This window comes from Eucalyptus grandis, chromosome 8 (genome assembly GCF_016545825.1).
Source record: "Eucalyptus grandis isolate ANBG69807.140 chromosome 8, ASM1654582v1, whole genome shotgun sequence".
Lineage (NCBI taxonomy): Eukaryota > Viridiplantae > Streptophyta > Magnoliopsida > Myrtales > Myrtaceae > Eucalyptus > Eucalyptus grandis.
Genome location: NC_052619.1, coordinates 30,650,697 through 30,676,309, shown reverse-complemented (window position 1 = coordinate 30,676,309; position 25,613 = coordinate 30,650,697). Strand labels below are relative to the sequence as shown.

Sequence of the window (25,613 nt, the reverse complement as noted above, 5' to 3'; positions counted from 1 at the left end):
GTCGTCACCGCCATCGTCCAGGAAGGAAGAAATTTTGTGTCGTTATCAAACGAATTTCTATTTTTAGAGTATAAATTTTGTGTCGTTATCAAACGGTTATTTTTGCTAAGAAACTCTTCTAAAAATAGCAATAGAAAAATCTATTTCTGTTATAGAAACTATTTCTAGAACAGAATGGTTGTCATGCGCACCCTAATTGATCAAACGCAAGCGAAGCATTAAATATAACAACACCCAGTCAAACAACAAACAACATGAATAGTAAAAACACAACAAACATTTGCAAAAGCAACACTTTCATTTATAAACTGTTAATCCTAGAAAATTTAATAATTACAAGCCTTTCTACAACCACTTCCTACTAACCATCTCAAAAACCTGCAAGATCAAGGTTAATGTAAACTTCACTAACGATGAGGCCAATCAAAAAGTGACACTAGGCATGCCCATGTCTTGGTCCATTGGGACCCCAAACCGCACATGATGGTTTTCCATACTACAAACTTGAAAATATTCAACAAGAATAGTGTGAGATAAAAATCTCAGTGAATTAACAACCTAAGTCTCGATTAGGACGTGAATTCGTCTCAGAGGCGGTCTAAATGCACACGATATACAACTTACCTTGCCTTGGTACACCCCCGCACATTAGTACATCACATATGGTAATATCAATGCAACAAACATAAACAATAATCATAACACAATCTACAATAATGAGGCGTATGGCCAAACATATGTGTTAAAATTATTATGATCCCTCGGGCCACAGCCAACACACAAGTCAGTAGTCTTTCGACCTAATCAGGCATCGTCTCGCCTCATCAGACACGTCATTGTCTAAAACCCCACCTAAATGGCATTCCATAAAAGAGTATTGATCTGGCCTCAACTGCGATTTGGCATTCGCATCCTCGCCAGGCATTTGATAAACATCAGGCATCGCCTCCAAACTCCCATTAGTTAATGAGTTCAATTAAATGACCACGCAAGCACACCAACAATTAAACCAATATTATTTTCCATTAATTAGCCCAGCACAAAAGAGTTCGTGTTCCAAATAACCAACTTTGGCAAATTTTTACACTTAAAATTCTAGTACAATATTCACACATGATCACGTACTAAAAATCAATCCACCAAATTTTACATATTTTCACTTTAAAACCCCATTGTCCTGTTTAATGCGTAAAACTCGACGTCCAAACCGACACATCAAAATTTGTTATTTTTCTTATCCATCAAACCTTCTTTTGAAATAGTAAATAAAGCTTATCATTGAACAATCGATAACATGGCATCACAAACTCAAACAATCGGAATTATGCACTAACTAATCTAGAAAAACGAGCATAAAATTCTACTTAACAACGAACTTGTCATTAATTTACACTAATTGCGATTAATTAAGATTAACTATCATTAATTAATTTATCTATAGTTAATTAAAATTTATCATCATTAATTAAAATAATTATGATTAATTAAACTAATTGTCCTTAATTAAGACTAATCTCAGTTAGCCTTAATCTAACTCATCCTAACCATGGTTAACACTAAACCAACATTATATTTTAATAACCACCATTAACCTAAACTAAACCTACCCTTAAACGTTATTAGCTACCTAATCAAGGATTAGGAGTTAACTCACGAGTTTTCCGGTGGTGACAGACTCACGGCAATAGTGGCATGATGGTGTCAAGGACGCGGCATTCACGGCACCAATGGAGGGGCAATGGCAACAGCATAGTGAGCTTTAAGGCTCATGGCCACCTTGCTTGAGAGCTCGGTGGTGGTGGTGGCAGTGGCTTGAGGTGAAGACAGCGATGGTGGTTTGCGGTGGTGGTGGATGACAGTGAAGGATGGCATGGGTGGTTAGAGCTTGCGGCAGTGAGTGAGCAGCAATGTGGTGGTTCAGTGAGGTTGAGGAGTGACCAACCTTGGTGGTCGAGCAGCAGAACAAGTGGTGGCTTAGACAATGGAGTGGCGGTGAGTGATAGGTGGTGGTGAGATGGATAGTCAAAAGCAACAAAACAAGGAAGAAGAAGAAGAAGAAGAAGAAGAAGAAGAAGAAGAAGAGGAGGAGGAGGAGAATGGAGGGTTGGAGGACTAGGCAAAGGAAAAAGGAAATGGAGGGGGAGGGGGAGAGGAGTGAATGAGAGAGAGAGAGAGTGAGAGAGAGAAGGATTTTTCCAAGATTTTTCCCTAAAATCCATTATTTCCCTTCACCCACTCCCCCTTAATTCCTCTTCACCTAGTATTTTGTCCCCTCAATTTTATTTTTGTTTTCCTTTTTTCTTTAAAATCAAGATTTCGCCAAAATTCACAACTTTGCCACTAGGCTCGGTTCCCTTTTCAACTTTCATTTTCGTTCGATAATTCCATTTTTCAAAATTTCGAACTTGCCAATAATTTGACGGACAATGAGGCGATGCCCAATAAGTTAGTTTTGAAATTCTCGAAAGTTTGATATCCAAAATCAAATTTAATTTCATGGTTAAAATCGATCAAATGCAACTTTAATATCACTTAAACTATCGGGTCACTTTTAGAGGTTTTCGCACGGTTGACCCATGATTGATAATTTTCAATTCACATTTGTACCTCTTAGAATTGTAGATGACCTCAGTTGTCATGTAATCGTAAGGGTTTAATTACGTATCATGAGTGTAAGATCAATAGAAAATCGATTTATCGTTGTTCCACGTAAGTATTGTAATCATGCAAAACCACCCGCAAACCTATTACATACTTCTATCAAATCGATTTATATTGGTTCGCTAATTGACTTATAACAATGCAGGATTAAACCTTGTCGATTCTTATGATCAAGCGGTTGATTTGATTGAATTCTCTATTGTGTCGTGTTTTGACCCTTTATGGTCTCGTTCAATAGATTAGTTAACTCATGAGTGATTAGTTCATAGTAAATTCATCATTAGTGCATTGATGAAATAATTATTTCATATATTTCGAAAGTGGCCAACTTACGAGATATCATATATGGTGTGACTTTGCGAAGTGAGCATTCATTCATCAACCAATAATGAAATTCTACTAGGAACATAGGAGTCATTAGTTTAGTCTTTCTTTTTCATTTGAATGTTGTTAAGTAGATAAGCAAAAACTGTAGTATATTATGGGATCTTGACCTTTGTTGATCTCCTGGGATATATACTCAGTCAGGCTTGTGTATAGATTAGTTGTATTCTACATTTAACGGGATCTTTTGCAATTGGTTATTGTTCCTACAAATAAATCACACGTTGTAACATTGAAGTTAAGCAATTGAACCATTGTCATTGCTACTACTCAAAATCAATGCCTCGTCTCTTCGTGAAAAACCGATAGTTATTCATTTATTGTCGCGATTTAGTTTAGAAATCTCGTTGGCGTAAAGCTGAGCCTACTACCACAAATTGAGCTTTGCCCATCACTCCCTTCCCCAGTATAACACCTTCGCATGAGCAGCACTTTCCACAGTCGTCGTCTATCTAGCAAGAGTCTCCTTGCTCCTCCTCTAACAACACGATCCACTACTGTCCTCGTTAATTCAGCACAAGCGAATGGTCGCCTTGCTCCACCTCCTTATCATCGTGCCATATAGTCAATAGTCCAGTCCAGTTTTAGCTGCATTCCATGTGAACATGATGGACATATCCTCCTCCTTTTCCTTGGCCTCTTTTACTTATTTCTTGAAGGAACTCTAATCCCTAGTCCACATTGTGCACTATAGTAACCGTTGCCTCCAAAAATTGAGTTGACACGATCAGTTAACCATCAACCGCCGTAAAAGCGCTAAGTTGAGTTTCTTTACTTGTAGGTCATGCTCTACCACATTAGAGAGGTATTTTTTTTATGCATTTTTTAATTTTTTCTTATAAAATTATTAAATTTGTGAATTTTTTGAATTTTTAAAATTTTTATAAGTTTTTAAATATTTCTATGCATTTTTTAATTGTGTTTTCAAAAAAACCAAAATAAATTTTTTCGAGATTTTTAAACTTTTCTCCTTTTAAATTTTTAGAATATTCTTTTTCTAAAAAAAAAAAACCGAAAATAAGGACATCGGCATGGACTATCAAGTGCAGTCAGGCTCGGGCCCGCCGAGCAGGACTAATTCGCGGGCGGATTCCCACAACTGAGCCCAGTTAGACCTAGACCTTGAAACAAACCTGAATTTAACTCGAAAGGCCAACTCACCTAAAACGTCCAGCCAAAACTAAACTAAACTATACGAGTCCAAAAAATCTCAAACGAATTAAACCCAAATTCCACAAGACCAATTAGGCCCAAACAAAACAAGTCCAGACTTGATTAACTTAAGCCCAATCTAGATTTACTAAAGTTCAACCCAAGCTCATTTCCCATTTTCTTCTCTCTCTAAAAATATGGTCGATCTCCCCCATTGCTCTCTGGATTCTCCCCATCCTCCCCAGAACATGAGCCCTTCAATCTTCACCATCAAAACTCAAGTCACCAACAAAAACGTCTGCTATGGATCACAGTCATTGTACCAAGGCCCATCTTCGATTATGACTCCACAACGATGCGTAACATATAAAATGAACGATAAGAGTAGAGCTCAGTCAAGCATCGTGAGAAATCAGTGTTCGTCAAGAACCTCGCCAGTATTCACATCCACTATGAGAAGATTGTATAGGATAAAACAACACAGAGGCACCACCGAAAGAGACTCGAAAAAGAGAAAAGAAAATGCATGTTGAACTGTGGTGACAAAAAACGTATTCTGAGGTTATAGAGAGATCACCATCGAGCGTAGCCCATAGCTACACGTTCAAGCGGCTCAAAATCGGAAGAAAATATTTACGGCCTTGGTGCAAACATTTTGTCAAACGCGTGGTGGGCGAATTGAAAGGAAAACCCGAACGAGAACAAGACTCGAAACCGGATCAAAACTCAACACGAATCCGCGGGGAATGCTCAACTGCAACGAAGGACAGCTTAAACGAACCCGAAACGCACGCCCCGGCTCAGTAGCTCGTGCAAAAACATGAGAGAACAGGCAAAAAGCAAGGCATAAAAGGGGGTCGGCCGAGGGTCTCTACCCGGCTCGGGGGTGGCGAACGGTGGGCGAGCTCCATAGACCGGACTACGTTCGGTCGCCCCGCAGGCCTCCGAGCCGGGATCCCGGGGAAATTGACGCAACTCGACACAACTCAAAAAGATACGCACGATACCTACCGTGGGAGAAGCACGCGTCAGCAAGGGTCGGCGGCCGAGGTCCAAGCGCGGTGGCTCACACACCTCTCTCCCTTTGAAGTTGCCCAGCGCGCATGGCCTCCTGCGACGCCAGCTGCCCCTGCCGGCCTGACCCCGGACCGGACGCTCCTGCGGTCGTCCCGTTCCCCATCGTACCAGCGTCCTCGTCGCGTTGCAGAGGGCGTGAGGGAAAGAGAGGGAAAGATGTGGCAAGGGCCGGGCCAAGGACAAGGGGCAAAAAAAAAAAGAAAAGGAAAAGAAGAGAGCCGGGCCCAAAGAGGGGAAGGGAAAAAAGAAAGGAAAAGAAAAAGGGGCTCGGCAGGCCCAGCCCTAACCCGGGCCCACTACGTTTTTTAAATTAATTTTTTTAACTTTTAAAAAATAAAAATTCTGAAATTTTAATAATTAATACTAGCAACGTAAATGTTCCTAATTTTCATATCAACTCAACTTAATGAAAATTATTTTTGTTAGGGATTAAGAATTAATTATTAACTTTCTATACAATTAATGAACGATTAATAAGTCGTTGAAATGTAAGTGTCAACATACATGATGGGTGTTAAAACTCTAACAATAGTTCGTAAAGTGCCTCCAACAACATTTGTGCCTCCAAAAACTGAATCCACAATACAAGTCAACTCATCAATCGCCTTAGAAGTTGGTCGTCCAATTTCAGGGCAAACAAAGCTTCCACGCACTTACAAGCGCCAAGTCAAGTTTCGCACCGGTGAGTTACATCCTATGACGTCAGCAAGCTATGTTATTAGGCCAAGTCACAGGCCATGTTAGCAGGAGGCTTTAGAAGCCCAATACCATTATTGACCAAACCGGCTTTATTACTTTGACTAATCGATTTGAGGTATAGATTGATTCATTGCCTATTCAAACTAGCCACAACTTTCTTTAACGTGTCCTGTTCAAGTTTGAGGTAGCTTTACTTTCAACCTTTTAGTAACGCTACAAAGATTAGTCATAGGTCTCATAGCCCATTCGAGCCATCCAAGATGGCTCCAATAATTATTTGCGGGTTAAGCCATGCCTAGTTGAACATTTGATGAAACTGTGAAAAAATATTGCCGAAAGACCTGAAGATTAGACTGTGAAAATCACCAAATCACCATGCAGATCTATAGCACTATCCACTGGTCTATAATTTAGTAGGTTTGAGACTATCAAAAAGTTATAAGGTTTACTCGCTCAATGTTATGGTAATAGCGATTTGGCCAACCAAGATATAGGAATTGGGGCAGTCTATCGCCAATTTTTTTTTTTTTTCAATTGGATGTAGTAAGTTGACTTGGGATCAGTTTGCACTCTCCGAACCCACATGAGAGTGTTAGATTGGTAAGATCTGCATGCTAGTTATCGATATCGTATGTGCTTCAAGTGAAGATGAACAAGATTACAGATGAATGCAAAAGAAAAAGACGATTCCTTTATTCTCTTCTGTATAATGGTGTATTCACCTCAAAAAATACAGAGCATCTTTCAATGGAGTATTCTCCCTTTCTATTCTCTCAAGAAACTGTTACAATGAATCTATGAAGAGGAAGAAGTCTCTTCTTATCTATATACAACAGATGCTTAATGAAAAACAGAATGCTAGTTGTCAACGTAAAACTAAATCAATGAAAGACTTAAACAGAAAAGAACTTATTTCACAAAAGCTGAGCTAACTGAATCAACTGCCTCTCTTTTCCTTCTCCGGAAATTGGTCACGTGATGTCTTTACTTCACCGACTTATCTTCACCACATTATGTAGATACACGGCTGACATTATTTGACAGCATTGCGGTTACTAACTTGTGTATTCTGCTTCTTCCAAGCTTCTCCAATGACAGCCATAGACTTGTCTCTGTTACAGTCTGACTTCTCTGTTTCAAGCTTCGATGAATGAATGTTCTTAACATCCCCCCTCAAATTGGGAGGGGATGAAAATCCCATGCCCAATTTGGTATGAAGATTAACATGAACAAAAAGTGTCAAGGATTTTGTAAAAATATCTGCAAGTTGAAGATGGCTAGGAACATAATGAATACTGAGGGATTCTGAGGAGACTTTCTCCCGAACAAAATGGAAGTCAACCTCAATATGTTTGGTTCGGGCATGAAGAATTGGATTAGTTGTAAGAGAGATAGCAGACTTATTGTCACAAAATAAGAGAGTGGGAGAAAGAAGAGATATACCAATATCACGCAAAACAAAAGCAATCCAAGTAAGATCAACTGAAGTAGATGCAAGAGCTTGGTATTCGGCTTCCGTGGAAGAACGAGAGACAGTTGGTTGTTTCTTAGCTGACCAAGAAAGAAGATTGGATCCAAGATATGTACAGTAGCCAGTTGTGGATCGCCTGGTGTCAGCACACCCAGCCCAGTCAGCATCTGAGAAGCCATAGAGAGCTGTTGAGCTACGAGAATGAAGAAAAAGACCAAGATGAGTGGTGCCTTTGACATAGCGAAGTACTCTTTTTAATCGGTGAAGATCTGCAACTGTTGGATGCTGCAATTTTTGACACAAGGTGTTTGTTGCATAAGCAAGATCGGGACGGGTAATTGTTAAGTATTGAAGGCCTCCCACAAGACTTCTATACTCAAGAGGGTTAGAGAGCAAAGTAGTATCATCTGTCATAGTAATTGATCGAAGTGGAAGAGGAGTTGATACAGGTTTACAACTGGTCATATGAGCTCTTGTCAACAAATCAATAGCATACTTGGTTTGACAGAGAAATAAATCATAAGGAGAGCGTTTGACTTCAATGCCAAGAAAATAGTGAAGATGGCCCAAATCTTTCATGTGAAAGTGAAGACTCAGTAACTCAATCAAAGTGGTTAGTAGTTGAGCTGAGCTTCCTGTCAGAACTTTGTCATCAACATACAGTAATAATAGAACTGTGTCTGAACCAGTATGAAGCACGAAGAGGGAAGGGTCAGCAGTACTACAGAAGAAACCATTCTCCAGGAGGGAGTTGCTAAATTTGTCAAACCATGCTCGTGGTGCTTGACGAAGTCCATATAGGGATTTCTTAAGCAAACATACACAATGAGATTGTTGAGGATCAATAAAACCAGGGGGCTGCTCCATGTAAACTGTTTCATTTAATGTACCATGGAGAAATGCATTTTTAACATCGAGCTGGTGTATAGTTCAATTCTTCATTATTGCAACAGAAAGGACTATCCGAATAGTGGCATGCTTGATGATTGGACTAAATGTTTCAATAAAATCGACCCCTGCTTCTTGATGAAATCCCTTTGCAACTAAGCGAGCTTTTAATCTCTCTAGACTGCCATTAGGTGTTAGTTTAGTTTTAAACACCCACTTACAGCCTATAACATTCATCTGTTTGGTTCTAGGAACTAAGAGCCATGTCGATTCTCATACAAAGCATCCATTTCATCCCGCATGGCTTGATACCATCCTTTATCAGCTAAGGCTGCTTTGACTGATTTTGGTTCCAAAGGTACTTTATAGTCAGCCAAATATGCATACTTGGGGTTAGGTTTGATGATACCAGACTTCAATCGAGTTTGCATATGATGGACAGATGAAGTACCTGAAGAAGTGGCTGTTAAGTTTGGTTGAGCTTGATTAAAGGTAAGCTCTCCTGATTCGGCAATTTGAGATAGAGCATCTTGTTGCTCTGTAGTAACCGCATCGTTCTTTGAGGAGAAGTTGGTATATGTGGAACACCCTCATATTGTGATGTATGAGTATGATCAATTGCTACAGAAGGAGGTAGTTGAAACTCTATTATATGGTTAGTGGAAGGATTGTCCACTGAGGTTGTGTTTGTGGAATCAAGAAGATTAACCACATCTGCCCATTGGTTATACAAAGTTGTGTATTGACCATAGTCAGATATTACCTTCTTTGTAAAGGGAAAGAAGGTTTCATCAAAAACCACATGGCGACTAACATAAATTCGGCCATCAGTAGGTACAAGACAACGATACCCCTTATGCCGTTCACTATAGCCCAGAAAAACACAAGTGAGAGATCTGGGATCGAACTTGTGTTGAGCATAGGATTGAAGACAAGGGTAACAAGCACACCCAAAAACCTTGAGATGGTCATAGCTGGGCTGCTTATTAAAAAGTATGGAATAGGGAGAAGCCATTTGTAACTTTGGTGTAGGAAGAATGTTGACAATATAGTTAGCTGTTATGAAGGCATCTACCCATAATTTCAAAGGAACTCTAGAATGATACATCATGGCTAACCCCAACTCGACTATATGGCGATGTTTCCTCTCTGCAATTCCATTATGTTCTGGTGTATGAGGGCAAGACAGACTCTGCTTTATACCACAATTCCGTAAATGATTCGAAACACGTTACTAGTAAACTCTCCTCCACCATCACAATGAAACATTTTGATTTGATGATCAAACTTCTTCTCGACTAGTTTTTGAAATATGATAAAGATGTCATAAAAGTCAGACTTCAGCTTCATTGGATAGATCCAGCTGTAGCGAGAGAAATTATCTACAAATATGACATAGTACTGAAAGTTCTGTGAAGATTTCACTGGTGAGGGACCCCAGATGTCACAGTGTATCTTTTCTAATGGTATAGTAGATGTAGAATCTGATAATGGGAAAGGTAAAGCTGTACTTTTTGCAATTTGACAGCTGCTACAAATGGATTCAAACTTTGTATTACAGGAAATCAAGTCTTGATTTTGCAAATGCTTCACTATATTGAAGTTTGTGTGAGCCAATCTTTGATGCCACACATCTGCTGTTATTGCTCTGTGTCTTCGAGTAAAGTATGCTGCTGTACTTTGAGGATCCACACAGTAAAGTCCTTTAATTTTCCTTCCGAGCATCTCTGTTTTGTTGGTTTGGTTGTCCTTTATATAGACACCAATTTTATCAAAAATAAAAGAACGGGGATAGTCATCTGTTAGTTTTGAAACGAGAGAAGGTTCTTTTTGATTTCAGGAACAATCAAGACATCATTTAGAGGTAACTTGTTGTTTTCTGTATTCAACTGAGTATTACCAGTATAAGCAATAGCTAAACAGGAGCCATTACCTATCATGACTGTGTCATTTCCAGTATATTGAGTAGAGTTGAGAAGAATACCAGGATCAGCACTGATATGTGCTGTTGCTCCGGTATCAGGGTACCACTCACTTCCTCTTGGATCCTCTAGATGAAGGCGCTGCCAAAGCAGGTTGGAATTTCTTCAGCTCGATAAGAATTATCAAATCGATACCAGCAACGAAGAGCATCGTGTCCTGGTCGTTTACAAATACGACATTCTAACCGGATGTTTTGTTGATTTCTCATTTTGCACATGTTTCTGAGGCATCAAGACTTGAGTCGGATAGGATTTGGTGTCTTGATACTTTTGTGAATAACTTGCATATGGTCGAAACCCCTGTCCAGGACTAGAATAATCAATCCTCTGCTTGAATTGTTGATCTGTTCGTTCCTGATTCAAATTGTTTGGTCTGTAGTATTGGTTTCTTCCTGAATATCCATAACTACGGCCTGCATTATTCATTGCACGACCTCGACCAAAAAAGCGTCCTCCTCTGTTACTACCTCTTTGACTTCCAAAACTTGAAGTCTGAAAGCTGTATTCTTTTTCAGAATTTTCTTTCTGTTGTGTTTCAGAATTTCTTTGTCCAAAGTAAGCTAGATTAGGATTGAATTGATTCATCGAATATGTCTTTAATCTTGTTTCAAATCGTTCAAGCTGTGCTATCACTTCATCATAATCTGGCTGGGGTTTCAAATAGTAGATAGTAGTTCTAAAATACTCATACTCAGAACCTAATCCTTCAAGAACACCAAACATTTTAGTTATTTCATCTATAGGTTTTCCAATCGCATTCAACTGATCACAAATGGACTTATACTCCCTCAGATAAACAGAAAGAGTTCTATCTCATTTTTGACATGCCTGTAACTTTCCTCTTAGTTCAAACTCTCGAGCTACCGATTTCTGAGTAAAACGATTGAGAAGAGTCTGCCATACCTCATAAGAAGTTTCTAAACCAATGATCAAGCTCAGAATATTCTCAGATACAGCTCCACTAATCCAGGATGAAACAAGCTGATCAGTCCTTGTCCAATCTGTATAATCTGGATTTATGACTTCTGTTTCGCAATCTTCAGTTTCAGTGTTTAGAGTTCGAGGAGGTGAAGAAATTTCACCACCGATGAAACCGAAGAGTTCTTGACTTGAAGGAATCGTGAAAATGTGCTTGCCACAACAGGAAATTATCTTCAGCAAGTTTAATCGTGACAAAATTGGAGATGTTAACATGTATTGGAAATGGATACTTCTGTGTCCTTCCTGCCATTGCTGCACTTTCAGAGGTTTTATGATGACAGAAGTCGATTTTTGTGACTGGAAACAGGATTACCTGTTGATCAAGATGATGTTCTGTTCGTGATACCAGCAAAGTTCAGATCTTACCAAGGAATAGTAGAATCGAATACAAGATACTTGTGAGATTTTTCAGCAAATCAGCACACGGAGATGATCAACAGCTACTTTGATCTGCTGCGATCATTGAAGTCCAGAGGCCACTATTGATCTTCTGAATCTTCAACACCTTTGGTTTGATTTCACGAACAATTGCGTATTTCATGAAAAACTTTTCAATACAGATGATCGATCACGGCTCTGATACCAAGTGAAGATGAACAAGATTACAGATGAATGCAAAAGAAGAAGACGATTCCTTTATTCTCTTTTGTATAATGGTGTATTCACCTCAAAAAATACAGAGCATCTTTCAATGGAGTATTCTCCCTTTCTATTCTCTCAAGAAACTGTTACAATGAATCGATGAAGAGGAAGAAGTCTCTTCTTATCTATATACAACAGATGCTTAATGAAAAACATAATGCTAGCTGTCAACGTAAAACTGAATCAATGAAAGACTTAAACAGAAAAGAACTTATTTCACAAAATCTGAGCTAACTGAATCAACTGCCTCTCTTTTCCTTCTGGAAATTGGTCACGTGATGTCTTTACTTCACCGACTTATCTTCACCACATTATGTAGATACACGGCTGACATTATTTGACAGCATTACTGGTTACTAACTTGCGTATTCTGCTTCTTCCAAGCTTCTCCAATGACAGCCATAGACTTGTCTCTGTTACAGTCTGACTTCTCTGTTTCAAGCTTCGATGAATGAATGTTCTTAACACTTCACTCAACTTTTGATGGTGTTAGTTGACGAATATGGGCCAATTCGTGCATCATTCCTCCATCGCCCTTCTCCACCCACACTGCAGTGTTGCAGTCTTGCTGAGCATCTCTAAGGGAACCGTGTGAAGGGATCCAAAGCTCGGGAGTGACATTGCTCTTGCTACACTGCACTCCTACTTCTGTCGTTCTGCCAAATACTGTCATTATTGCCAGTGTCTCTTCCAAGTTGTCTTTACAATGTAGAGTAATTCCAGCGCTAATAAAGCCAGACTTGCAAAACATATTTCGAATTATCTTTGAACTTCAAGCAATATTCATTCCTGATCAGTCGGTGATGAGAAACTAGCCACTACCCAAATAAAGCAGCAAATTTTGAGGCTCGTCCAACTTTAACATAATGTTCTAAAGCTCCTTTTTTTTTTTTTTTTGGCAAATTAATGGTTTTTTCATGGAAGAAAAGAAATAAACTCGGTAATTTTTTAGTCTAAATGCTCCACTCAAGGAGAACTAGGCGTGAGAAATTAATGCTGGTGATTGTGGCTTTAGGTCCCTCTGCCAACTACCAAGAAGAGACTCTGTAGTGGCTCTCTTGCTCCTTTTGGTCTCTTAAATCTTCTGGACAAAGCCATAAAAAGCTGCACTTGAGTCTCTTAAACTTTAAGCCTGGTGCCAAAGACGAGTCTCAACTTACTGAGCACTCTCTGTCTATCATTTGCTTATAGCGGCATTGCACATCTGATAGTGCGCAGAGGCGACATTAGGGGTGCAAAAGAAGTCGGAAATCCCAACACGAACATGAGAAAGAAGGGACAAGGACAATGATATACACACATGCGTCCGCCAGGTTATACACAGATTACCATTTGAGTACATTACATGCAAGAAAAAATAAAAAAAATAAAAAAACCTCTCTGTTTTCTAAGGCATCTATGTAAAATGAACTTTGATATCTTCCTAGGTCTGAACCACTTGTTCCCACGTACTGATTCTGAGTAGAAAAATAAGCAGAAATTATGAAGAAGACATTTTTTTCCTTGCCAAAAGCCACATCTCTAACCCGCCCGCTTTTTGATAAATAAAATGCCCATCTGTATACTCGCCACCAGCTCTTTCTTTGCCTTTTCCAAGCCAGCTCTACAGATTAATAAACAAAGGCCAAAAAAAAAAAAAAAAAAAACTCACATATTCCTTTGATGTAATCAAAGCAGATCTACAAATTTTAAAAGATTATCAAAACTCCAGACCTTTCATACTCATTCAGCGGGCCAAAGGGAAGAGCCTCCTCAGCCCAGCACGACCGAGGTGCACTTTAGATGCGAAGAACGGAAGTTCAGTCAACTGAAAGATGGGGACAACTATAAAGAAAATCATTAGTCATTTCAGTTGGAGTTTGAGAGAAGTAAAAAAATTGGATCTTGATAAATTTTTTCAAGACTCCAAACCTGAGAAGCAGCTAATGCATACCTGACAATTCCAGCTTCACCCTAAAAACCACGCAGGCATGCATCGGCAGACGTGACAGCAGCATATGCCTTCGCATTTCATTTTTACATTATTTAAGCATGTAAAAAGAGTCTGCATATTAAAGAGCCATCAAAGTTCCCATTCATGAAAGAGATCGGACTACATCTCAAGGGTGAATAAAAGGACTCGCCATTGACAGTGTTGCCAAGCCAGCTCCAGCTTTAGCCTGAATGTTGTCAAAGCACAGATGCACACAATTCAGTTGGCTTCAAGACATAATATAGGGAAGCATAGAAGTTAAGACTACATCTCGAGGGTGAATAAAAGGACTCGCCATTGACAGTGTTGCCAAGCCAGCTCCAGCTTTAGCCTGAATGTTGTCAAAGCACAGATGCACGCAATTCAGTTGGCTTCAAGACATAATATAGGGAAGCATAGAAGTTAAGACTAAGACGTTATGTCATAATTTCACCATGGAAATAGATGCAGAAAAATCCAGTTTCGAGTAGAAATCAACGATCGCTTCAAAATGCAAGTCATTCTCTTTGCCGTAACAACAAAAGATGTGTGGTGCTCTGTCTCTACATTCTTTATGTTACTTTCCTTGGTTTTCCTTAATGAGGACCAGACAAAATTATCATAAGCTAAGATATTCTCCCCAACTGCTTGCTTCTGCCTATGGTCGAACACAGAGCAATCACCTTGTACGTATACTTTCACACACGAGGTGTCCCATTAATTCCAACAGATATTTGTCAATACCTTTCTTGTGTAGTGGTAGTGGATAGGTTGCCAAATTAGCATTGGTAGATCGAATTCCTTGGCCTCTACAAGTAAGATGATAACAAGCTCTCGAATGTTCGGTACAGGATTTTATGCCCATATGGACTCAAGTGATTCTTGCAAAAATATCATCCTTCTCACAAAGAAACTTCTCGCAGAGTACATCTTCAAAATGGCTTGTGAATTTAACGAATTTACAGACTCTAACATGATTAAGCATGCAGTCATGTGTTTGGGTGACATGATTGCTTGCTTGTAACTGTGTATTCCTTAGGTAGCCTAAGAACTCTGAAGCTTTTGTCATTAGACCTTTGACAAAATGAACCTCACTAGAACAGCTAAAGCACTATTATACAACCACGAAACCCAAAACTAAAGAGACAAACGGAATGTGATATGACGGCAACACTGCCTAAATTGACGTCTAAATCCACATAAATTGAAATTTGTTTACTTCAAAAACTTCTGTGCTGATATATTGGATGCATGACGTCAGGTGATCTTGAGGAGTCAAAGAATTTGCTTGAGGCCACATATGTTGTGGTTATACTGAAAGCGTGAGATGTTGCATATGCCCAGCTAGAGCTGCTGGAATCAGGTGACATATAACCAAGTAAATTAGTGCAACAAGAAAAGATTCACAAAAAAAAAAAAAAGAAAAAAAAAAGGGGGTGATTTGGAATCAATTCTTATGATGCACATCGGGAGATAAATCAAACAGACAAGGTCAAACTTCTTACAAAGGAGGTCCTTTTGAAAACTGCTGATGTGGCGTGCATTTTTGTTTTTCCAATATCCAATTAGAACTTGACATGTGAATACTGAGCTGGAATTGTAAGAAACAGATATAATTTTTTCTCCTCTTCATCCCCTCTCCTTCTTCGCTACAGTTCTGGCCGGAGTCACGGGGACCACCAGAAGACGGAGCCAACTAGATCTGGCCTGTGACATCACTGGTACATGATCGACAAGGCGACATCTGGAGCCATGGTCCATGGCCGGGCCACCATCTCAGTCGCGTGCGGCTCGCAGCCATTGGCCATCCATGGCCGAGCCACCCCTTCGTGGTTTCTTGCATTTAGGCTCGTCCGTCGCCAGATCTAGAAGTGATTGCTCTCGTTTAGGCCGTCCAAACTGAGTCATTCCCTCAGTCGTCTTTGTGGTCGTCTTCCTCTGTTCGTCTTCCTCCATGCGCCTGTTCGTCTTCGTCTTCGGCCACCGGTCAAATCTGGCCGCTTCATCTTCCTGCCATCACCATGGCTCCAGATATGCTCTTTAGCTTCGTCTTACACTATTTGTCTTCGAGTCTTCCTTCCTTTATTTTACTTTTTCCCCTCCCCCACTTGACAGTGACAGGTGAGCTGTCACTTCCCCCTCCCCTCCTCTCTCTCTCACGCCATCAGACCTCCTTTCTTATTTTTTTTTGGATTTCTTTATGAAAAGCCCTAGCGAGCCGCCAAGCCCTCCTTTTCCTATCCTCCTTGCCGCGCCGCACGACCCCCTTCCCTCCTCTCCTCTTCCTCTCGTCGCCGATCCATCGCAACAGTGGCGGCCCTCACCTCTCTCTGGCCGTCTCTCGCCGTCGCGGTGATCCGTTCGTGGCTTCGTCTCGCCGGCGGGAGTTTGCCCCTCTTCTTTCTCTTTGTTTGGCTCTTTCTCTAGCCGTCTCTCGCCGTCGCGGTGGTCCGTTTGTGGCTGCGTCTCGCCGGCGCTCGTGGCCTCTGCTCCATCTCGCCGGCGCTCGCGACCTCTGCTCCCTCGCCCTCCCTTGCCTCCACCCTCCATTAGTCTTCCGACACGCATCGACAAGCGTGTCGATAAAAGTTGATCGCATGTCCGACATTGTCCGAGCGTGTCGACGTGTCTGACACGCTCTGACACGTGTCGGACACGACACGGAAGCACGGACAACTTGCCACTGTGCTTCATACCTGAATGCAGAAGTCTCATTTATTAGATGTCTTCAGCAGCATCTGGCCACTTCCATTTTGTCTCCAACTTGGTGAATGCTAAACATCGGGCAACCTTTCCAGGGAGATGCAATGTTTGATCTCCGCATTCTTCAAAAAAATTCAATTCTTTCAGAACTTCATAAGATTTAGTTTGAATTTAATTCATTTCAGCTTCTGGATGTTAAGAAACAACACATTAATTTAGGTCTGGTTTATCAGCAAACTCGATTTTTTCTGACCAAATTAAACATGCCCCATGAAGATCAAGGTCGCTATAATGTGTCCAATAATTTTATGAAAATATATGGTGACCTTAATTTAAGTATTAACAAAGTACTTTTAGGTTCTATACTGCACAATCTTGAGTCAGATTGCACATTTATGCTATCACGGGGATCTGACTTAAGTATATTGGTCACGTTATTATATAAATAAGTCACTGCGCAATTTAGATGGCAACACCTTTTCACCTCATTGGGCATTTAAAAATAAAGTTTAAAAATCAGGAAAAATCTATAGCTGAAGCTTTGATCATGACATGACACAACAATTATGTTATGCGAACATGACATTTCATGAAAGCGTCCATTATCTAGACATTATACTTTGAATCGGCCTGATCAACATGTGAGCTTCAGTTAACCGAAATTAATGGAAGAAGAAGTTTAATTCTTAGTGTTATATTTACTTAGAATTAATTAATCCACCTAGTGAAGAATTTTTTTTAGTCTGCATTATCTTACGGAAGCAAAGCAAAAGCAGAAAAGTTGAAGGAGAACATAAAGTTAGGTTTTTTTCCCCTCAAAAATGCCAAACAACTTTTACAGAAGCTGGGTCGGAGCACACGGCACTGTGCCGGAGGTACCTGTGCTTATCCTCAAATAACAAAAAACCAGCCCTGTTTTTTCGGCCAAGCACATATAATTCTCTTGTGGGTTGTCCCATTTCTCAACTTTAACCATCAAAAAGGGAACACAGACATAATTCTTGAAAAAAGAAAAAGAAAAAAAGAAAAAAGGAAAACTCAAACATATTTGTCGAGAGGTGGCTCGTGATTACTCCCTTTAATCAGTCAACGTCCCTGACTGGAGGTAATGTCAAGATGATGATAGAGAAATGGGTGAAGACAATGAAGTGGGTTAATATCCACATACCATAATTATCTCTATATTAGTGAGGAAGAATACAGTAGCAAGGATTTTTGTAAAATATGTAGCAAAATTAGGGTGCGTTTGTTTTAAGAATATGTTTTTTATGATATGATTTTCCAAATTTTCATGTGTTTAGCTTGCTAAAAGTGGATACTCAACAGAAAAGATTTTTCCATCAAGGAAAATAATCATACTTAAATTTGAGTGAAATGATTTCCCATCTTGAAAAGAAGAATCATTTGGCTAAGCTTTTTTTCCACATGCACGCTTGTATAGAGCTTGAATCAATATCTCTCTCTCTCTCTCCACCGGTGTTCCCTCCTCTTCAAGCTATTTTCTCTCTCTTCAGATTGATTTCTCCATTAGCTTTAATCACATATAAGCGCTCAATTTATTATAGGTCTACTGGACTAAATCTGGCCTTAATGTGACTTATATATTTGGAAGATAGTCAGATTTATATAGAAAAATTATCATTTTGTTTTTCAATACATTGTCAAACAACCGAAAGTCAACCATTTCTTTGAAATGATTTTTACGAATAACATTTTTCTCCATCAAAAAGTTTCCCATCAAATAAATACACCTTTAGTGAAAAAAAATTTCCGGGTAAAGAATTGGGACGGATGGTCGTAAACTGCTCCCCTTCCTTATCTATCTTTTATCTTTTGTTTCTCGACTAGCATGACCTGATATTCGACCATTGGCGGATTGATTTTCACATATGTCCAATGCCGCAACAGGGGTGATCCAAATTTTAGTAGTTCATGTATGTGTGTGATATCTATCATCTAATGATATATAAATTTAATGTTAGATTATCGCAGTACTTTTTAATTAATGTTTACATTATAAATTGTGCAAAGTGAGAGTTTATGTCTTATTGGTGAATATTATGTATTCCTTTTAAAACTGAAAAATTAATCAAACGATTGTGGTAAGAATATCCTCATGACTATCTCAATAATCACAAAAAGATCAGAAACAAATTATATGTGCGTTTGTGGTAATAGGTCGATAAAACATCAAATGATAGACCTCAAAAATGCCGAAGGTGAACAAACTACATGACACCGTATCATCGTCAAAGAGTTTTGAATGTGAATGAGCAATTTGGACAGACCTACGTACAAGTAGTGAATAGACAATCAACAAAATATTGTCGAGATATCAAAATGAATCTACAGGCAGAAAGTGGACTCTCCAAGACATGGTGGACTTCTATAGCTAAATTGGAGCATCTATAGACTTGGGGGAAAGGACTTGTCTTCAATATTACTTTGATTTGAATATAAATTGGTATTCTATAGCTGGTTTCATACTTCGAAATATATATAAGGCAGGTTTAAGCTTTGAGATCCATTGAAAGTAGGCTAGGGGAAATAAATTAGTTTTTGCCCTTTCAGATATGTATAGTGGACTAAAGTGAATAACAAAAGCAAAGAAATTACTTCGGAAAGTGCTATATTTTCCTCTTGTGGATACCTAATTTTTGCACCAATGTTTGATGAATATTTGATTGAAAGTCAACCTCATTAAAATTACAGTAAAGCGGTATTAGTGGCCTGTAGTCTCTGCAAGAACTTTTCAAACATACAAAATTTGCCAAATCGGACGGCTGGAATGCTTAATATTGTTACTTTACATTGTAGCCATTCGATCCCAATGGAGTCAGGAAATTTGTGATTTGGCAGATCAAGTGACAATATCAAGTGATCTAGTTGTGGGCTTTAGAATGCCTCAGAGAAATATTTTGAAGATAATGAAACCCTTTTCTCTTCCTGTAATTTTTCCCTTTTTGGGTTTTCAAGTATATCATGTGCCTCATGTGATTTTGATTTTATTTTCATACTTTATTATTTATGTTTCGATTGGTGGTGTTGCTCTGCAACATCTTCCTAGTCTTCATACTATAGCGAAATAAAAGATAGACACAGATGCAGTTCTCATTTTATTAGTTGCAAAGTTTAGCATGATTCATGGCATGAAGACTTCATGCACTGTGTGTACCTCCACAGAAATTTCAATTATTGAATCTTTCATGCAAAAAAAAAAAAAAAAAAAAGAAAAATAAAGAGAGAATCTCTTCATAATTCGCAGGTACAATTTGAAGTGATATGTTGAAAAAAGCAAATGGATAAGCCCATACATATTGACGCGTAAAATCATATATTAATTTTCACGATTTTTTAAAACTTGAAAGATCATAAATTTTTTACTATTTATCAATTTTGAAAAAAAGAAAATCATTAGTAGAAGACAAAAATAAAAATAAGTTTGCCCAACCCAAAACCCCTCAACCTAAACCTAGGGGCTATGAAGCACGGACACGTTGTCCATGCCTCCGTGTCGTGTCCGACACGTGTCGGAGCGTGTCGGACACGTCGACACGCTCGGACACGCTCGGACACGCGGTCAACGCGTGTCGGATTTTCCGACACGCAGTCAACTTTTATCGACACGCGTCGACACGCGTGTCCGGAAAATTGATGGAGGGTGGAGGCGAGGGAGGGCGAGGGAGCAGAGGTCGCGAGCGCCGGCGAGACGGAGCAGAGGCCGTGAGCGCCGGCGAGACCAAGCCACGAACGGACCACCGCGACGGCGAGAGACGGCTAGAGAAAGAGCCGAACAGAGAGAAAGAAGAGAGAAGGCAAACTCCCCCCTGCGAGACGAAGCCACAAACGGACCACCGCGACGGCGAGAGACGGCCAGAGAGAGGTGAGGGCCGTCACTGTTGCGATGGATCGGCGACGAGAGGAAGAGGAGAGGAGGGAAGGGGGTCGTGCGGCGCGGCAAGGAGGAAAAGGCTCGCGGCTCGCTAGGGTTTTCTATAAAGAAATCCAAAAAAATAAGAAACGAGTTCTGATGGCGTGAGAGAGGATGGGGGGGAAGTGACAGCTCACCTGTCACTGTCAAGTGGGCGGAGGGAAGGGAGGGAAAAAAAGTAAAAGAAACGTGGGAGTGGAGGGAAAAGGACGAACGAAAGAAGGGGTTGATTTTGGGGATTTTTTTAACCGAAAAATTAAATTAATGATTAAAAAATGATTTCGAAAAATAAAAATATTAAATTTTGAGTAATGATAAATTTTGGTTATGATAGAAAATCATAGATTTATTTAAATAAATTGATTTTAATTTCTTATTAATTTTTAGTTTCATCGATAATTTTTATTAAAATTAAAAAAATATTTCGCATTAATTACGAATATATCTTTCGAATTTCAAATGAATTGATTTGTTAATATTATTAGTATAAATTTATTATAGGCTCTTTTTTAATTAATTATTTATTTATAAATTTGAATCAAATTTAATTAAAAATAAAAATATTCATTTAATATACAACGTGTGCAACGTGTCGGAATTTTCTATTTTTTAGAAATGACGTGTCGACGTGTCGTGTCGTGTCTCGACACTCGTGTCGTGTCGCGTGTCGGTGCTACATAGCCTAGGGGTGTGCAAAATACCTGGGAACCGCCCGAATCGCCTGTAATCAAACCGAACCTCCCGAACCGGCGGTTCTTGAGGGAACCGGTCCGGTTCTCGGTTCATGGTTCCATGGGCGGATCCACCCGCCCGCCCACCCGGATCGGACCAGAATCTTTTTAATATTAAAAAAAAAAAATTACTAAAAGAAACCCTAGATCTCATCTCACTCCCTTCGTCTTCGGCTCCTAATCCTATCACCATTTCACTGCGTTTACTTCTCCCGCCATCCGCATCTCCATGTACTTAAATTTGGTTTTTCTTTCTTTGGCTTGTTTTGATGTCACGTAGTCGTTCTATGTTGAAAACCAAAATTTTTTTGCGTCAAGATTGGTTCCATGGATCCACCCGGGAATTGGACCGGGATCGACGGTCCGGTTCGGGTGGATCCATGCAACAAACGGGTGGATTCCGGTTCCGATTTTTCGGAACCGGTCCTTAGCGGGCGGTTCCTGGTTCTAGGTCGGGAACCGCCCGCTCGGACCATGCACACCCCTACCTAAACCTGAAGACAAGTAAAGAGGAACTGTAGGTAGGTTGAGCTCTCATCCTTTATGGGAAAACCCAGAGTTCTTTGTTCGTCTTCCTTTTAAGAAAAATGAAGACATAAACCCAACTAAGGCGAGCCACATGGGAATGAGGCTAGAACATTTGGTTCTAGCTCAAACGGAATGCTCAGAACTTTTGCAACAAGGCCTTATTGAAGTTTCTAACTCACAATGGGCTTGTGAAGCCTTTTATGTCAATAAGCGTGCCGAACAAAACAGAGGAAAAATGAGATTGGTAATCAACTATCAACCTCTCAATCTTTTCCTCCAAGATGATAAATTCCCTTTACCATCTAGAGATTCTCTCTTCAGTGGTCTAACCAAGGCCCACATCTATTCCAAATTTGACCTCAAAGCCGGATTTTGGCAATTGGGCATCCATCCTAAAGACAGATCCAAAACAGGATTCTGTATCCCGAACCAGCACTTCCAATGGAAAGTTCTTCCTTTTGGCTTAAAGGTAGCACCATCTCTTTTCCAAAAAGCCATGTGTCGCATCTTCCAACCAATCCTATCAAGTGCAGCCGTGTATATTGATGATATTATGCTCTACAGTCCTGATGAACAGTCACACTGTAAACTCCTTGAGTAGTTTGCAGAAATCATAAAAAAGCATAGCATTATGCTTTCCCAAAGGAAGATGAATATTGCCCAGACAGAAATTGAATTTCTTGGTATGCACCTTAACAAATGTACATATTACCCAGGGCCGCATATAGCTCAAGAATTATTGAAGTTTCCTTAGGACAACTTCACAACAAAGCAAGTCCAGCAATTTCTTGGGATAATTAATTATCTCAGGGTTTTTGTCCCAAATATTGCAAAACTTCTAATCCCATTGCAATCCATGCTGAAGAAGAATTCCCCACCTTGGGGAAAAACACATACCAAAGCAGTCGCTGAACTTAAGGAGATTATGCAGAATCTCCCACCATTACAAATACCATCAGCAGGCAAAAGAATTCTCCAAACTGACACCAGTGATGAATACTGGGCAGCTGTACTCTTTGAAGAAATCGATGGTAAGAGACTCCTCTGTGCTCATAAAAGTGGAAAGTTTTCCCAAGCTGAAATGCATTACCATTCCACTTTCAAAGAAATCTTAGCAGTCAAAAATGGAATCAAAAAATTTGAGTTTCATCTCATAGGCCACCACTTTCTGGTGGAATTAGACATGGCATCTTTCCCTCAGATGACCAAGTTTAAATAGAAGCAGATTCCAAATTCCCAACTGCTTCGATGGGCTGAATGGTTTTCAAAATACTCCTTTGAAACTAAGCATATTCCTGGAAAGAAGAATGTACTTGCTGATTTCTTATCAAGGCCAAAGGCACCAGCCGAGATTAACATGTATATCAAAAGGCCTGCTTTCCATATGCTCAACCATGGAGTAAAATACAAAATTGAGAACATCAAAGATTCACAAAGCTGGAAATATCCCCAGGAGATTATTCAGCAAATCCGTAACGATGACCTTGCTTTGAAAACTTGGAGAACCTCATGTGGTAAAGCCACACAGACCTATTCAGATTCAATGGAGGTTCGATTCTTTATCCTTTTAGGTTAAATATGAATTATCCTTTCATTCATCCTCTTATCTGGAAGGAAGATGATTTCCCTGAACAGCTCAAAACGTTATTATGGTACTTAACCAATAAGTATCTAATAGCTTTTGAAATCCCAACCAGAAGATTCATTGCTAACCTCACAAGGATATTCCTGCTTGGAAGAAACATTGAAAAAGAATGTGATAGAAATCTTTTAGAATTTCTAAATTGGTTCTATCATCCTACATGTTGGAAACAAGCCTTGGAAAAAGAACTGAGATTGATAATGCCAAATCCTGAAGTCCATACTATCCTGTTTCTCCGACGTCCTTGGAATTTTTGTAGAAATAATGGTACTATTCTCGATGCACCACTAGAAATAGGAACCACATCCTATAAACCTAACTTGAACAGCAGAGAAGCCCGGATTTTCAAAACTTATCATAGATCTGTTTGACTTTGTGAACATGAGTATCGAGAACTCCAGAGAATCCTGTGCCAGGAAAACAAGACCATTTCCGAAGAGATTTGGAATAATGCACCCACCACGTGGGATCATTATGACCTAGCACCGTGAAGCTAAGGAAGCACTCGGACAATACTGCACAAGCCTCATCGTCCCAAGAGCCTGAAATGACAAGCGAAGATGACATTGTCCAATCCACCCAAGACCCCTATGCACGCTTTGGAGGACCTCTGTCCCAAGATCCCTACGAACAGTTCCAAAGCATGGACACATCTTTCTATGCAAAGTCATCCAACTGGCCTCAGCCAAGAATTCCTGACCCTCAACAAGACGAGAATACAAATTGGGCTGAAGAAGAAGCATCACATTGGGCTCATGAACAAGCATCCTCATCACGAAGGCTGAATCAAATCCTCTCACCAGAAGACCTCGAAGCCCTTGAACAGAAGTACGAGGCACATCTCCTAGAAAACAGCTCAGATGACTTAGTTTGTAGCTACAATGCTCGTGACGGACGAGACCGTTGAGTCCGTACATTTTCACTGTAGCAAATCACTATTCACTTTTACTGTAGCACTAAGCTAGGGAAAGTACTGTTCACATTACAGTTTCTATTCATAGTGTGCGAATAATTCCCTTTCGGTGCCCTTGTTTGTATCCAGACCCATGAGCTAGGTCCCTGTGTGTCGTTATGACCTCTTTCTGCCTATATAAGGCGAAGAGGATGTAATGTTTTGGGCAGAGTCCCCTGAAGTAAAGAGTGTGCTTTGTGAAAATCTCTCCATGGCTTTCTAAATTCCTCTTCTTCTACAGCCTGGTAGGATCGTTTAAGAAATGCAGCTTGGGTAGGTTAGAAACGATTCCATCATGGCATCTCTGGGTGTCTCTAGGCTCGGAACTAAAAGGCTGAGTGGTTTTCTGCTAACAGGTTGTCCCTGAAGGGCTAAGTTCGCCCACTGTGGGATGCATACCTGCAGGAAATTTACTCTCCTTCCCTGGTTCTAAGTCTAGGTCCATTCATGGTATCAGAGCCATGGTCCCGTTTTTGATATTATCCATTCCATGCGCTTGATAGGTGAATCCAGAGCTGAGAAGATCTCCTCTTATCATGTCTACAGAACCAAAAATTCTCGAAGCACCAGTTACTCTTGTACCTTCAACTTCATCTTCAACACCTCCAGAATTTCGTGTTTCTAATGCTTCTAAGATTGATTATCTTTATGAAGTCTCTCTTAGCGATGGAATCAAGATTTCTGAAACCCACCTTCCCCTTATGAACCCTTATTCTACTTTTGCAAAACCAACCTCATCTTTCTCACCTATCCACTCTATTCACCAGCTGATTCACCAAAGCCCAAAGCAAGTAAAGGAGTACGTCCAATCCTCCAAATTCGACCAGCATCCTATTCCTGCTACTGAAAAGGAATACTTTGTTACTCTACAGATCCCTCCAGAGTTTCCCAGACAATGGGCTCAACAGGGATACACTCATGTCCATTATAGAGCTGTTCGCGTTGCTCTCACATTCCATGGTCGAAAAGGTTTGCCGGTTGTGGCAAGAATAGCATTGCTAGACACCAGGTTTTTACAATACCAGCATGCTTGCATTGGTACTGTTCAAACTACTTTGAATGCAGGAACGGTCTTTGTCACTCTATACCCCAATTTCAACATAGCTCTTTCAGATCCTCAGTTACTCTCTTTTATGAAAGTCCAAGTTCAACTTACCGGAGCCCCTCAAACTGCTGATTCTGTAGCTGCAACACTACATTACCAAATGGTTTATCGAGTGCAGAACCATGCGCTTGAT

General features: G+C 40.0%; 1 protein-coding gene and 1 long non-coding RNA gene across 2 annotated transcripts; both read right to left on the bottom strand.

The window, feature by feature from the left end:
- Positions 1 to 7,006: 7,006 nt before the first annotated feature.
- LOC120287141 (uncharacterized mitochondrial protein AtMg00810-like) lies at positions 7,007 to 8,311 on the bottom strand. Its single transcript, XM_039299839.1, has one exon. The coding sequence runs from the start codon at positions 8,309 to 8,311 to the stop codon at positions 7,007 to 7,009; it is 1,305 nt and encodes a 434-aa protein (XP_039155773.1).
- Positions 8,312 to 13,251: 4,940 nt separating this feature from the next.
- Positions 13,252 to 15,963, bottom strand: LOC120286637. Its single transcript, XR_005545290.1, has 3 exons — positions 13,871 to 15,963; positions 13,651 to 13,761; positions 13,252 to 13,540 (listed from the first exon to the last, which is right to left on the bottom strand). It is a non-coding gene; the product is annotated as an uncharacterized LOC120286637 (long non-coding RNA).
- Between the last annotated feature and the right edge of the window lie 9,650 nt (positions 15,964 to 25,613).

Coding starts and splice junctions, on each gene's coding strand:
- LOC120287141 (XM_039299839.1), bottom strand. CDS start 8,311: ATGGAGCAGCCCCCTGGTTTTATTGATCCTCAACAATCTCATTGTGTA.